The sequence below is a fragment of the Vicugna pacos genome, chromosome 12, assembly GCF_048564905.1.
Source record: "Vicugna pacos chromosome 12, VicPac4, whole genome shotgun sequence".
Lineage (NCBI taxonomy): Eukaryota > Metazoa > Chordata > Mammalia > Artiodactyla > Camelidae > Vicugna > Vicugna pacos.
In genome coordinates this window covers 26,208,799-26,223,879 of record NC_132998.1, presented here as the reverse complement: position 1 = coordinate 26,223,879, position 15,081 = coordinate 26,208,799, and the positions used below count along the sequence as shown (strand labels likewise).

General features: G+C 45.2%; 1 protein-coding gene across 3 annotated transcripts in view; it reads left to right on the top strand.

Moving 5' to 3' along the window:
- Positions 1–15,081, top strand: part of ABTB3 (ankyrin repeat and BTB domain containing 3) — a 320,336-nt gene that overhangs the window by 206,364 nt on the left and 98,891 nt on the right. For all 3 annotated transcript variants that reach the window (XM_072973060.1, XM_072973059.1, XM_072973058.1), the window contains one exon: positions 11,300–11,504. In XM_072973060.1, coding sequence (XP_072829161.1) covers positions 11,300–11,504 — 205 coding nt within the window. The remainder of the gene's footprint in view (positions 1–11,299; positions 11,505–15,081) is intronic.

Below are 15,081 nucleotides of genomic sequence, written 5' to 3'. Positions count from 1 at the left end.
TTGAACCCAGGACTTCGCATATGCTAAGCATGCACTCTGCCACTGAGCTATTGCCATCCCCCAGAATAATATTTTTAAATGCATGAAATTTTATTTTTTCAGTGTAGGAGTTTATAAAGGAAGCTAATTATATTAAAATACAATTATTAAAATATTTTACCTAAATTTGGGTATAGTAATTCTAAGCTTCTTCATTAGAACATTATAAAACAAGATCTAGCAGCAGCTCTGATGACCCATTATTTTGAAGTAGTGATGTGTGTGAATGATATTTTGAGATATCTGCAACAATTGGGATGGGATAAGGAAATGTCTGCATTTTAATAGCTCCCCAGGGACTCAGATGTAGGCGATCCAAGCAGCCCCTGTTGGGAAACATCTTGAAGAAGAAACGCCATATTCTCTGGGACTCCGCAAATTTCTAACACATGCCCATGACCTTGGAAATGCCGAATCTGCCTACAGTGTTGGTTCATATCTGCGTGGGCACAACCTGGGAAGAGGCCCCCACACGTTCTTCCCTAGGGTCTCAAAAGTTGGTCCTGGGATATTTTAAGGGCCCCTCCTAGCACCTGAGCTGGGGCCCTGCTTCATTCCAGTCCCTCTTGGAGGAAAGGCTTTGCTAAACAAATCTGCACTTCACCTTAGCAGGCAGACTGCAGGACTGGCTTGCTGCGTAAACTGTTTGTAAGGACAATTTGCTATTTAAATTAAACCCTGTCATTGTCGTTGAATGTTGACTTTCGCATATGAATTGTTGGCACACAAATGGGTGCTGCTAATTATGAGTGGGTTCCTTAACATTCATTAAGTCAGCCCCATAGAACGTGTGCACGGAAACACGTTGATAAGCCACGTTGGCGACCGAAGGTAATAAAATTGCCTTTGTTTCTGATCTGACTATAATTGAACTTGCTTGCTCTGTGGTCTGAATCAATACAGCCTTTCCTTCTCTGTGTACATAGAGAGCTGTTCTTCATATTCAAAGGTTTCTCTGCGAGTGTGGATTCCAGAAAGCACTATTTTTCCAGCAAAGGCAAGATGGAGAGGGTTTGTTCACAGCCATCCCTGTTCTTGAATCAGGCTGTTCAGGCTTGAGGGCAGAACCCCTGACTGTGGCTTTCTTAATAGCCAACAGTAATAATAGCAGCACCGATGTTACTGAGCTAGGGAACTATGAAAAATATCCGTGAGTTATTTCCAATGTAACCATTATTATCCACACTGACATAGGAATGGAGGCAAGAAAAGGATAAACAACTTGTCTAAGATCAAGCACCCTTGTGAGCTGATGGCTTGAAACTGAATCCAGTTCTCAAGGCAGAACTTCCATCCATCACCACTGGACTAGAGTCTGTCCAGCAGATATTTCTATATGTTCCAGGTGGAATGAGAGCACCCCTCTGTAAGACCAGAGTGTTGGTCAGATCTCTGTTCCTTCCAGGTCTGAGAATCTGCAGTTTGCTCTGTATGACGCATTGTGGATGCTCTCCTCAAAACCATTGGGAATGTGAAAATTCACAAAGGTTACCAAGTACCTACCTCACCAAGTACCTAGGTGGGGCACCATCCTTGCTGGCTGAGACTTCTCCCTGTATACCTCCTGCCTCCGTCCTCAGGGCATCATACTAAAATCCAGAACTATCTCCATCAGTGATGATGTCCAGAGCACTTTCTTTGTTCATGGCTTGGGGTGAAAGATACATCCACTATTTCCAGACCACCTACTGTGTGCCACATGCTTTAAATACATTCAAGGTATTTTTATTCCCATTTCACAGGTAAGAAAACTAAGACTTGGAAGGATATGTGTTTTACCCAAAGCCACACAGCCAGTAAGTGGCAGTCACAATTCAAACCTAGTTTGTTCCTTTTCTACCCTGCTGTGCTGTGTCTAGTTTAGCTTTGCATTCTAGGCACCTAACAGTCACCCATAGCTGGGGAATATCTGTTGAATGTGAAATGAATAAATGAATGACACACAGTGAACTAGTCTGTGAAACAAAAGCCAAAGAAAATGCTACAGGTGAAGGGAACGCTTAATGAAACTCTTGTCAAATATTAAATATTCTATTGAACTGAATTTTGAACTCAGAAAACTAGAACTGAACCTCTGTATGTCTCAATTATTTGAATGCGAAGCTAAATCAGGATAACACAAAGGTCAGTTTGGACTGACACAGGCTGGTGATTCTTGGCCGTGAGCTGTAGGAAATTCACAAGGCGATGAGCTGAACTTCACAGTTGACTTAGAGTCTGGCTGGCAGACTTTTTACCTGAACCAGGCAGGAGTAGGTCTAAGGGAAGCAGAGGCACTCTGTCTCCCACGCTGAGGCCACAGGGAAAGTAGGGGCCCTGGCTATTCTCACTTTTGAACCAACTGCGTTTGGTTCCATCAATGCCACATTTCTGTCCTCTGAGATCTTGTTGAAGCTCTTCTGCCCAACGCCTCGTCTTGCCCCCAAGCTCCCAATTACAATCAAATTGGACAGTCATTAATTAGAATAATTGCTTTCTGTTGTTTAAAGAGAAAAAAATCAGGGCTTCATCAAAAAATGCCTCTTTCTGTTTTCTTTTCACACTAAACTGTGAATTTGTTGTTCCCACTCCATGAGTCAATCAAAACAGGGCCATTAATTTAAAACTTGTGCATAAACAGGGTTTCTGGATTATCTTTCTACAGTATCACCAGAAAAAAAAAAATAGCCCTTATTGCTTGGACAAGGGGCTTTCTCGAATGCAAATGGGCTCTTTTCAGAAGGTCCTCCTGCCTCCAGCCCCTATAATGCACCTGTGACCCTTTCACGTGATAAAGTGGCCATGACCTCTGGGTATTTCTTGAATACTCCACTCCACCACAGGGCTTTTGCAGTTGCTGCTCCTTCTGCGTGGAAAGCTTTTCCCTTGATATTGACCAAGCTCCTCCCTCACTTCATTCAGGCCACTGCTCAAATGTCATCTCCTCAGAGAGACCCTCCTATGACAGCCCCACTCACCCCTCCCTCCATCACTGCTTTCTTTCCTGCTTTAATTTTCTTCATAGCACTTAGCACCATCTGACATACTATATATTTATTTATTTGTTTATTTTCTGTCCACCCCAAGACTGCAAACCCCATAAGAATGAAGACTTATTTTTAAATGTCATTGACTGTATCCCCAGTGCCTAGAACAACGTCTCAATGAACTCAATAAATATTTGATGAATGAATGAATGAATGCACGAATGGTAAGTTTCCTGCTGGACCCAGAGTTCAGTCTTCTATTGTCTCATCCCTGTTCCTCCAGCTCTCCTCCTTAAAAACAAATCTCATTACTTTGTACTAATGACCTGGATAATACGTGGTCTTTCTTTTCTTTCTTTTTCAAGGGGAGGGGATTTTTGGTGAGACAAGTTAAACTGCAGTTTATGGTGCTGGAGAGAGCCTTGGTTTCTTTATCTGTGCTGTGTGACCTATGTCAAGTGACTTGATCACTCTGATTCACAGTTTGGGATGAGGGTGATGATACCTCCTTCCTGAGGGTTGTGGGAGGTTTTGAAAACATAGTATATAGTAAGTGGTAGCTGCCTGTGGATGAAATGATGAGCAGGGCAGGAACTGAGAGTGCTGTCATGGCGCAGGTTTTGGCAAAATGATCCCACCATTGGGATGTGTGGCTCTTTGTCCCAGGGGGCATCACATCTGCATGCAGGAAGATGGCTTAATGAGAACTTCACTGATAGCCTGAGTCTGGAAGGTTAGAGCGTTTTCCAAAGGGTGGCACAGGACACAATCATAGGTGATACACAAAACATTTCTATTTTTAATTGCTGTGAATTTTTATGAGTACTGGAAAAATACTGGTTTTCTTTTTATGGCACTGATATGAAGTTTCCTTTGAAAATGCATTTAGTTGTGTGAAAGAATGAGCCAATTTAAGGGAAAATATTAAGTAAATAAATTGTACTGCAGCATACAGATATGTGAAAATTTACAATGGTGATTCTCAGACAGCTGACATTTGGGGAACCTGGTTATAAGTGGGCGCTTAAGTAGACTCCTAGAACCAAACTCCAGCCACCAAAGCTCAGTGCATCTAGCGACAAATGGATTTGTTGTTTTGGGTTCATGAAGCTGGCAGGTGAAGCAGCAGATAGCACCTATGTAGAGCAGGATTTGAAATGGAGCTGGCGATTGCAGAATCACTGCGCCAATTCCATCTCCTTTGGCCGGCCCTCATCAGAGACATCCTTTAAGCCTTTGATCAAGATACTGGGCTGATAACGATGATAATGATGGTGATGACGATAGTGATGATGATGATAATGAAAATGATGATGGTGATAGTGATGACAGAAATGATTGTGGTGGTGAAAATGATGATGGTGGTGATAACAATGATGATACAAAGAAAAAGAAATAATGCTGAATGCTTATTAACTTAGGATGTGCCAGACCTATTCCAAGTGCTTTAAGTGATTTATATGATTGCTTCATTTAATACTATGAGGTAGATACAATTATTATCTCCATTTTTTCAAACGAAGAAACCAATGCTAGTTATTTATATGTGTTATAAATTTAATCCACACAACACATTCACTCAGTCATAATCATCCCCATATACAGAAACCTGAACTCACCCGGGACCAGGCCACTTATCAGTGGCAGGTGGGAGGCTCAGACTCAGTCTGACTCCAGAGAGCTTGTTCCTAACCACTACACTACACTGCTTCTTCAGGAACAGGACAATGAATGAGTCATGGTCTCTGCCTGTGAAGCTCAGTAGGGGATGCAGACATGTGGGCAATTAGAACACATCTGAATTAAACAAGTAGCACGTTGGACTTTATTAGCAGGTGTTGTGGGTACACAGGGGAGATTGATTCTGACGGTGGGGGCATCCTGGAGGGCTCCATGGAAGAAGTGGCATTTGATCACAGCTTTGAAGGTCTTTAGTAGCTGGGAGAATGAAGGGAAGTGTGCTCTAAGGTAAGAAAACAACAAGAACAAAAGCATGGAACCTAAAGTACAGAGCAGGCCAAATGATGCTTTGAGAAGATGATTAGCCCAACCAAGGCCAAAGCCTTCCCAGTGTCTTGGGGAACTGAAAGAGTGGTGCGGGGGGCCCCCAGACTTGGATCCTCTTCTCCTCTCCACTCCCTTTTGATTTTTCTTGTTTTGAGCATTTTTATGAGTACTCTCAAAATGAGTATACCCCAACCTGACCCTAGATGGAAGAAGGTACAAGAAAATAAACACTACCTCAGTAAGCTTATAATTTTGATAATCCCAAGTAGCGCATGCTGTAAGTCAAAATTTGGAAATGACAGAGAAGTTGGAAAAGAATGTCACCCACAATTCCAGGAGGCAGAGAAATCCTTGGTCAACAATTTGGTGTTTTTTCTCTAATATTTACTTGGTGCATGTTTTTTCTAATAACATAATCCTGATCACACTGTATGCAATTTTGAATTTCACTTTTTTTCCCCACTTACCATTTTAACATGAGGGTTTTTTTTTATTTATTGCAGCTCTATGTAAACATCTTAAATAACATTTTTAATAATTTTTAAGAATAAGCTTATTCTTTTATCACATACCAGAGTTTATTTAACCATGCTCTGATTTTTAAACACTTGTTTCTTTGTCAAACTTTGGATCCTGTAAATAAGGTTTGGGTGAAAAATCCTTGGGCATGAAGATTTTGCTGCATTTTCATTGTAACATTGGGACAGAGTCCCAGAAGTGGAATTATTGAATTAAGGGTAAGGAGCATTCATTAAACCTTGGCAACATAATCCCGATTGCCTCATCGTGGACTCGGAGCTGGCCACAGCTGCAGTGGGCTATCTCTGAAAGGACTCAGGTCAGTGTAGGGTGAAGAGCACAGGCATTAGAGACAGACAGATCCAGGTTGGAATCTTTTCTCTGCCTCTTACTAACCTTGTGAACTTGACCCTCGATTTTCTTATATGTAAAACAGGGTTTCTCAACCTGGGCATTATTGACATTTGGACTAAATTCTTTGTTGTAAGGACTGATCTGTGTTTAGCAACATCTCTTACCTCTACCCATTAGATTAAGTAGCAGCACCCCCACCGCTGGAGATGACATCCAGAAATGTCTCCAGATATTGCCAGGTGTCCCCTGGGAGGCAAAATCACCCTGGTCGTGAATCACTGCTGTAAAGTTGAAATAAGATAACACGTACCCTAAAGAATCTTTTGAGGATTAGGAACAGTGCACGTGAGGTGCTTTTTCAGTGCCTGGCCCAGTGTCGGCGTTTATCACACAGCAGCTATTACTGTCGTTCACATTAATAGTGACAGTGACGTTTCCCCCTGCAGGATGCCACAGAGAGGAGTCCTGGGAGAACACTCTGAATCAGCTTGGAGGCCACTCTGGGGTCTCTGGGGCTTTGATTCTTTGGCCAGGCACCCAACAGTGCCTCTGTCTTCTCCTTCCAGTGGTCACAGGGTGGCCCACTATTTAGAAGCAGAATTGCTTCTCAGGTCTTCCTGATGGAAGCCTTTCTCTCTTCACTTCCCTTCTGCTCTCCCATGCTGTTTCTTCCAGGAGGACAGAAAGTGTTGAGATGGGTCAGTTGTCGGGGATCTCTCATCCTTCCAGCCGCACCCCCTAGGCGTGAGGTCAGCCCACCAGCAGTTTCTCAGAACTTTCCCCTCTAAGTGCAAATTCACTGGAAATCCAGCCCCTCTGAAAAGCTCACCGGTGCTATGTGAGAGTCCCAGGCAGCATCTCACATGTTGTCACCCCTTCTTGCTGCCCTGCTGTGGCTCAGCCTGAGGCCTTGGCTGCCCGAGAAACTTCATGAAACCTTAGATCTTGCCTGTGGCTGAGGCGACCCTGACATCATAGCTGAGGACAGCTATGGAAAGTCTCCTGTCCTTTCCAGGCTGTTGCCATCAGCCCTGCCTCCTGCAGCCTCGGGGGCTCATTCCCTCTCTGTGCCCACCAAGGATGCTGTTACCAACAGAGGCCAGTTAAACAAGTGCTGAGCTATTCCGCCAATTCTGGGTGCACCCAAGCCAGCCGTGATCTTTGGAGGTCCTGATGTGTTTGTGCTACCACCAATGAAGAGAGATTCACTTCTACCTTCAGGGAGCCAGGGTGGCATGGCCACTAAAAGCGTGTGCTCTGCTCCCAAATGGCAGCAGTTTGAAGCCCAGTTCTTGCACCCAGTGGCAGTATGATTTCAGCCAGATCCTCTCCCTGTGCTTCTGTTTCCTCATTTGTAAAATGGAGATGTTATCAAGACAAACCTCACTGGGTGTGTGGCACTCAAGGGGGCAATATATATAAAGTTCTTAGAACTGCTCTGAACACAGGAAATGCCAGATGTGTGTTTGCTGTTATCCTCCACAGCATCATTCCGTGGCCCCCGAGCTGAGCTGCCCAGGCTCCTGCTCCTTTCCATGGTTTTCAGGGAAAAGCTCTTTCAGCTCTGCTGGGGGCTGAGCAGAGGGTCTGATCTGAGAGACTAGGTTTCTCTTGGGTCCAGAACCAGCTTCACAGCCCACAACATTGCTGATTACCCTTGTGCCCCTGGCCAGGATCTCTTTCCTTAGGATGATTTTCCTTCAAGAGTGGTCACTTATGCAGATGGACTTGTCAGCCCCTCTGCCCACCACCCTACTCTTGCAAGCCCATCAGACTCTGGGAACCCTGAGCTGGAAACTGCTCCATCTGCAGAAGTGGACCCACCTCCCAAGCCCCCACCCACCAAGGCGGCCCCACCCTGGAATCTACAATGGCATATACCTTGGGAGACTTGGGATTTAAGCCTCAGATTCTTCCCCAGGGTTCTTCAAAGACCACATCCAAAGGTAGATTCCAGATCAGTGCCTGTTTGGAGATTCTATGCTGTAATGATGAAGAACACGAGCCCTGGAATCCAGGTTGGAGTCACCTGCCACTTCCTGAGTGACACCTGGATAAATTTACCCTTCCACCTATTTTTCCCCATCTCTGAAGTAGGTGCAGTAGTATCTGACTCATGCTGCTCTTCCATAAATTAAACCATAAAATATATCTCAAAAGGCTGAGACTGGCAGGAGCTCAGTATATTGTGATTCCTGCCTCTGTGCCTCCTGCCCTCTATTCTAGGTCAGCGTCCTCATCAGGAACTTCAAAACACTGTCATTGTGCTTGATCCCACCCTGGACCTGGTGTTTTCTTCTAGATTCCTTCTCAACTTGTACTGACTCTGCTCTCTTGTTTGGACCAGTGACTGGAGCAGCCCCTTATTAGAGTGGACTGATGAGACTGGCTGGAGGCAGGAACCAGGCTTCCTGTTTTCTCCCTGCCAGGAAGTGAGATCCCTAACAGATGAAAGGGTAGAGAGAAAAGGGAGGAAGAGGCAACTAAGGACCTAAATGCACCCCAAAGGGATGCCTAGAGCGTAGATTCCTTTAAAAGTCAACTCCAGCACGAGGTGGCAAATCAGACTCTGGGTTGGGGCACTGGCAGGACTGGCCTTCAGTGTCCCAAACCCCCAACTTCTCAGTCCCCCAACCAGAAAGGAGGAAGAGTAGGCAGGACATGAGCCTTAGAGCTGCCGATTTAGTGCCTACAATGTGACAGGTACTTCCTTATTTGCACTTAACCTTCACAGCCACCTGATGGGGGAGTAGCATTTCTTCACCTGAGAGGGTCATTGACCTGCTGGTGATCACACAAAGCAGTGGCAGATCTGGGATTTGAATTCCTTCACCTGACTCCTACCTAACTTTAAGCAGTGGTTCTCCACATTTTCCATCTGCAGGTCCCCTTGAGGTTCCTACCCATCTTCCTCTAAAAGAGAATTTCCTTCTCTAATGCTTTTAGGGATTTCTTGGGTATATTTTCCTGCTGTGGGAAATGGAGAGCAGGAGGGGCAGGCTCTGGGTTAGGCTTGGTCAGAGGTAGAGGGATGTCAGGAAGCATTCCCCTACTGCTGTCTGTTTACCCTCTGCATCTGTTGTCTGGATTTTAAACTGGTTAGGTCATTCTGATTAGGTCTTAGGACTCTGACAATGTGGAAGTTTCCTTGCCTCTGACAACCCCTATCAGAAATAGTGACCACCTGGAATCATGTCTTGAGAAGGATTTTAAGGCTCCATCTAATTCAGTGGATAAGAGCTCTGAGATTGATTAAGCATGTCTGCCATGAACATGGAATGGAAATAGGAGTATTTGCCATTTCTGCCCTCAGCTGGGAGCTCATCTCTGTAGTTGACTCCCATAAAGCGGGTGAATAGTTCTCTGTCAATCTTCTTTTGAGGAAGTGGCCCCTCCCTCAGACATGAAATGGGGGCCTAGAAGGCAGGCTTTAGACCTTCAGAGGAGAAACTCCTGCCTCTGACTGGGCCTCACTTTCTTGGGTTTGGATTTTAGGTAAAAGTGTCATGTTAAAAGGTAACCAGGCTCTGCAGGCCTGGTTTTGACTGGGGAGTGAGGAATCGGGAATAGGGGAGACAATCTCCCACCCCACCAGGGGCTAGAAAGGGGCCTTTACATTCCAGTAGGAGTTGATGTTTTAGTCGTGAGTCTGAAGGCAGAATTCCTTCCTCTTTGACGTCCTGTCTTTTCTCCTAAGGCCTTCAACTGATTGGAGGAGGCCAACATTATGGAGAGTTATCTGCTTTATTTGCAATCTACTGATTTAAATGTTAATCACATGTAAAAAGATAGCTTCATGGCAACCTCCAGACTAGTGATTGACCAGCCAACTGGGCACCACAGCCTCGCCCAGTTGACACAAACAACTAATCATCACAGATATCTTAGACAAATGTCTCCTCAAATTTGGGACACCTCCCACTGTGGGTGAGCTGATTTCAAGTGGAAAAGGGCAGTGCATTAAGTAACATTGGTCATGGAGTGATTCGATTAAATTCTGGTTTAATTTTGATGGCTCTAAGAAGAAAGTCTTCATGTGATATGAGCCCCTAACACCTTCCTAACACTTGTTATTTATTACAAAAGAAAGCAGGGCCAGAATTCAGCTATAAACTCATTGCACTGTTTTGTTTTCATCAAATTAACTTTCAAAATGACCTTCTGTTTATGGCAAGAGATACTGATTTTTCATCAAGTGATGCTGATTTTCCATTTATGGCAGTGATATAATGTTTCCTTTTAGATGTATGTATTTATTTAAAAAAAACAAAGTTGAGTCCATTTAAAATTAAGTAAATAATGGTGCGGGTGGATACAGCTACACTCATGAAGGTCACTTAACAAGCAACCCAAATTTAGAAAACACCATCTTAGCCAAAAAAAGTCAGGGCTTCAGGCCCAACCAGCCTCCTACATGAAGATCTTCCCTCCGCGGCCAACCTGGGTGTGTGCCAGTTTGGTTTCATTAAGACGAAGTCTGGTTTCCTTCGGAGAAAGCATGAGAGAAACTAGAGTGTTCCCAGGGTTTTGAAAAGAGTAAAACAAGCCCCTCAAGGAGTGTGGTTACGTGCATGGATTCTGGAGCCAGACTGCCTTGGGTTCAAATCCTGGCCCTGCCGCCCATAGCTGTGCAACCTTGAGAAGTTTTTTAACCTCTTTGGGCCTCTGTTTCCTCCTCTATAAAATGGGTTCATAAAGGTACACTACTTTATAGGGTGTTGTGAGAATTAAATGAATTAAAGTGCTCAGAACTGTGCTGGCAAATTTAGGACTGAGTTGCTATTGTTGGGAAAGACCTACAAAAAGAACATTCTAACCCAGTGCCCTAAATGCTGTAACAAGGAAAAGACAGTGTAATAACAGACAGGGGAATGAGGGAGATTCCAGAATGGTTTCCTGGTGAAGTTAATATATGAGCTGATACCTGGATGATCAGTAGGAGTTAGCCTGGAGAAGAGGAGAGAGAGAATGTTCTGGATAAAGGAATAGCATAGGCACAAGCTCAGAGGCAAGAGACACTATAGACCATTCCTGTGACTACAGTGAAGGCAGTATTGGCCACAGCAGAGGATGTGACAAAGGGGGTGTCCTGAAGTGAGGGAGGCTGGAAGCAGACATGGACAAAGGGCTTTGGGTGCCTTGTAGAAACATTGGGTTCCAGAAGGGCAGGACTGGGATTATCTTAGCAGCATTCTGTGCTTGAAGCAGCTCCCCAAACCTGCTGAGCCCTCGACAGTCGTGTGGTGAATGAACAAGTGCTTTCCCCTCTGCTTGATGTGTGGCCTGAAGGACCCCTGGGACCACTCCCACTGGACGAGGGAATCCCAGGATCAGAATCTCTGCAGAGATCTTCAGGCAGATCTCTGCAAAATCTTGGCTGCCTGCAGGATCTGAAATCTTACTTCTGTCCACAGGTGACCTGGTGTCCCGAGCTATGCATCACCTGCAGCCCCTCAACGCCAAGCACCACGGCAACGGCACCCCCCTGCACCACAAGCAGGGTGCGCTCTACTGGGAGCCCGAGGCCCTGTACACCCTTTGCTATTTCATGCACTGCCCGCAGATGGAGTGGGAGAATCCCAATGTGGAGCCCTCCAAAGTCAACCTCCAGGTGGAAAGGTAAGAATTGTGTTGGCCTTGGATATCCAAAGAGAAGTGCTCCCCTCTGGCCAACACCACCTTGTGGTGGGGAGGGATGCTGGGGGTCAGAACTGCCCTGTTTCCAAAAACTCTCAGGAGGGGTCCAGATGGGACTCTTGTGGCTGAGTAGATATCTGACACCTGGGTGGGATCTTTGAAATGGCTTTGCATAGGGCTGGTCCAGTTTGGGATAAAAGTGACCTGGGTCAGAAGAGTGGGTCTGCAAATTCAGGAGGGATAAGGGCCTCTGTCGTGCTGGGGCGGGACGGAATGCTTCCTTGTGGAGGCAGTTTGGGGGGATGCCAGCTCCTTGGATGGGAAATGTCTTATATTCATTTCATCCTGGCTACCCTGGTGACTCCAGGGGGAAACCGTAACACCTGCTCAGCCAGAAGTGGGCCTCTCAGGTGGGTGGGAGCATAGCTGTTCTGTGAAGCAGAATCCTCACGACAGAGAAGGAAGGGAGGGCTTCTGGGGAGGGGAAGCTCCCTCTACCTGGCTTCTGCTGCTTCTGAGCGCCATCTCTCCACTTCCCAGTGCCTCAGCCTCCCCATCTGTCAACCAGTAGCTGAATTAAGCAGTTCCGAGTTTCCTTTCTACCTGGAAAACCCCAGGATTCTCTGTGGTTAGTTTCACCCTCTCAGAGGCAGGGTGTCCAAACCACCATCAGGAGAGGAGGCTGCCTGGAGGTGTCCCCTCTTCCTCTGGGAACAGGTCCACAGAGCTCATCTCCCCTCAGCATCTTACAAACCAGCCCCCCCCACCCCCACCGCTTCTTGTATCCACAGGCTTGTTCACTCTAACTACTGCAGTAGTAACCTTGTTTATCAAGGGTGATTACAAGAGCAGGCTCTGTGATCTAGACTTCTGGGTTCAAATCCAGGCTCTTTCAATTCAAAAACAGGATGTCTTGGAAAAGTGCTTTAACCTCCCTGTGCCTCAGTTTTTTCATCTACAAAATAGGGCTACTAAGAATAAGTCCTTCATAGGGCTGTTTAAAAATTGAATGCAATAAATGTTCCCTTTTATTATTGTTGGTGTAGATATTATCTAAACACAGCTGAACAACTCCCAATTTGGGCTCAATGCAGTTTTCTTTTCTCTGTCAAATGGTTCCAAGTGGTTTTGAAATTCTCATTGGATGTTCTGTTTCTGCCAGGATGAATTGGGCTTAATTTGGCTCCTAAATGGTGTCTCTTGACTTTCAGTTAAGAGGATGGAGTTTAGGCAAGACAGAAGTTGCCTCTTTTTTATTTTAAAGAATCCCAAGTTAGCATCCATATTTCACTGCAGTCTGGGATTAACTACTTAATCAGGGGAGGGGATTACTTACGTCTTCCGCTATCCAAATCAAATCAGTGGGTACACTGTGCGTATTTACATGTGCCGAACATGCCCAAAGTGGAGCGATGGCAACATTCCCATGGTCCCTAAGCAGAAAACAACCTCAGTCAGACGCACCAAGACTTTGCTTTCTATGAGTGGGAATCATGACGGCTGAGAGGATGGAAACCATTGGCCTCAGCCTTTGGGATATCTAGTTCTTCAGACCCCACTGCCACCCCAACAGCCTGTACCAAAGGACAGCTTCTCTGACTCGCCTCCCTCATGTCCTCTTTAATTCCCACCTCTATGTAGATGCCCACCACCCCCACCTCCAGCCAAATATCACCTCCTCTGAGCTACCGAAACTTGTTCAACCCAGCCTTCCAGTTTCCACTGTCAAATCTCACACTCTCAGGCTGGTTCTTCTTCTCAGGGCACCTTATTCTTTTCTGCCCAACACTATATATGTGTGTGTGTGTATATATACATATATATATATATTTACTTGTTTATTGCCTGTGGGCTTCGTGAGGGCACAGAACATGTCTGTTTTGGTTGTCACTCCACACCTAATGGCAAGCTCAACATCTGGTATATATCATGAAGTCAATGAATATTTGCAGAACAAAAGAATGGACAGAGCCATCTAGCTGCCTGTGTAACATTTCCATCAGGAGTGCTCACAACCACCTCGAAACTAAAGCCAGCATCTTTCCCCCAAAAACAAACTATTCCTCCTTTATCCCCAGTCTCTAAGAATGGCATCACCATCAACCCAGTCACCCAAGTCAGAAAACTGGGACTCAATCCTTCCTCTCCTTCACTCCCTCCTACAACCAGCTGGTCAGCAGGTCTTGTTGATGCTATGTCTCGGTGCCATCTCTTATTTCTCCAATCCTTCCTCCCCAGACTGCGGCTACCACATGGTTCAGGCCCTCGTTCTCTCATACTACACTTGATTTCTAAATGATCTCTCTGGATGTGAAGCTTATTATTCTCTGACCAGCTCCATCCTCACAGCCACCAGACCGAAACTTCTAAAATATAAATCTCATCTTGTGACATGCCCCCTGCCCCCGACTCAACACGGTTGCATGGCTCCCGTAATATTTTCTATTATGCAGTTTCCATCTTCCCTTCTTGAATCTATTTCAGGGTTCAGAGTGTAGTTGAAGTGGCTATAAGTCTATGGAGACTGTCTGAGGATTTCAAACTTTCTGGGACAAGTTTTAAAGAGGCATGAGCTGCAAGAGAAAGCTAAGTAAAGAGAACATGTCCCAGAATTTGTCGAAGTCACTTATCTTGGTCTTTCCATTCCTTCTTGATTGAATTTTCAGGGACAACACAAAATGGAAAGTGGAACTTGTCATTTTTTGAGTTCTGTTGACTTTGGTCCTCTGGAAAGAGTATGGATTTGGGAGTCAGATCAACCTTTGGGTTTGTATCCCAGCTCTGCTTCTTCTAGTTCTGAGACCTTGAGTGAATCATTTCACCCCACTGAAACTCTTCTCAACTGTAAAGTGAGGGCAAGACCAGACTCCTGGGACTGCTGTGAGCAACAAATTAGATATTGTAGCTAAGACATCAGTGCCATGCCTGACATAAGGGGGCGTCCCTCACCGTCCCCCCCAAAAAAGTGACTGACATTATACATCTACTTTTTATTTTTGTTTTTTGGCTTTTAAATGCTATTATCATTGTCCCTAAAGAAGCCTGTGTGTGGTTCCTTCTAGATAAAAAGCTGTTTCTTCCCATTTTGTGATAGAATATGCATTGGTGTTCATTAGCATCTGAAAACACACAGGGAAGGGCTTCAGAGGAGAGCAGGCTCTGTTTTCATTCTTGTGTTTACACCAGCTTCGCACTAAAACTTACAAACAAGACACTTCCTGCGGGAGGGAAGATTTTAATTTGGAGCTCTTTTCTCTCTTTCTGTCTCCTTCCCCGCCCCCCCAAATCAAACAACATCTCCTTGACTGTTTGTCTCTATTCTGGTGAATTTCAGTAAGGCCATGTGCTTATATGGTTTTCCATAGATGCTAAGCTCTTCAGGAACAGGGGCTGAATATTATGTACTTTTTTTCCATCCCAGCAGAAAGCCTGGGACACATTTGTTGACTGAAATATGGATTGTTTTGTGCCTCGAACCACCTCTGCTTGTCAGAAAGCCTTTCTTGGCTGGAGTATTTGGAACGCAGCCGCCGTGTACCATTTTACTCTTTGATGTGGA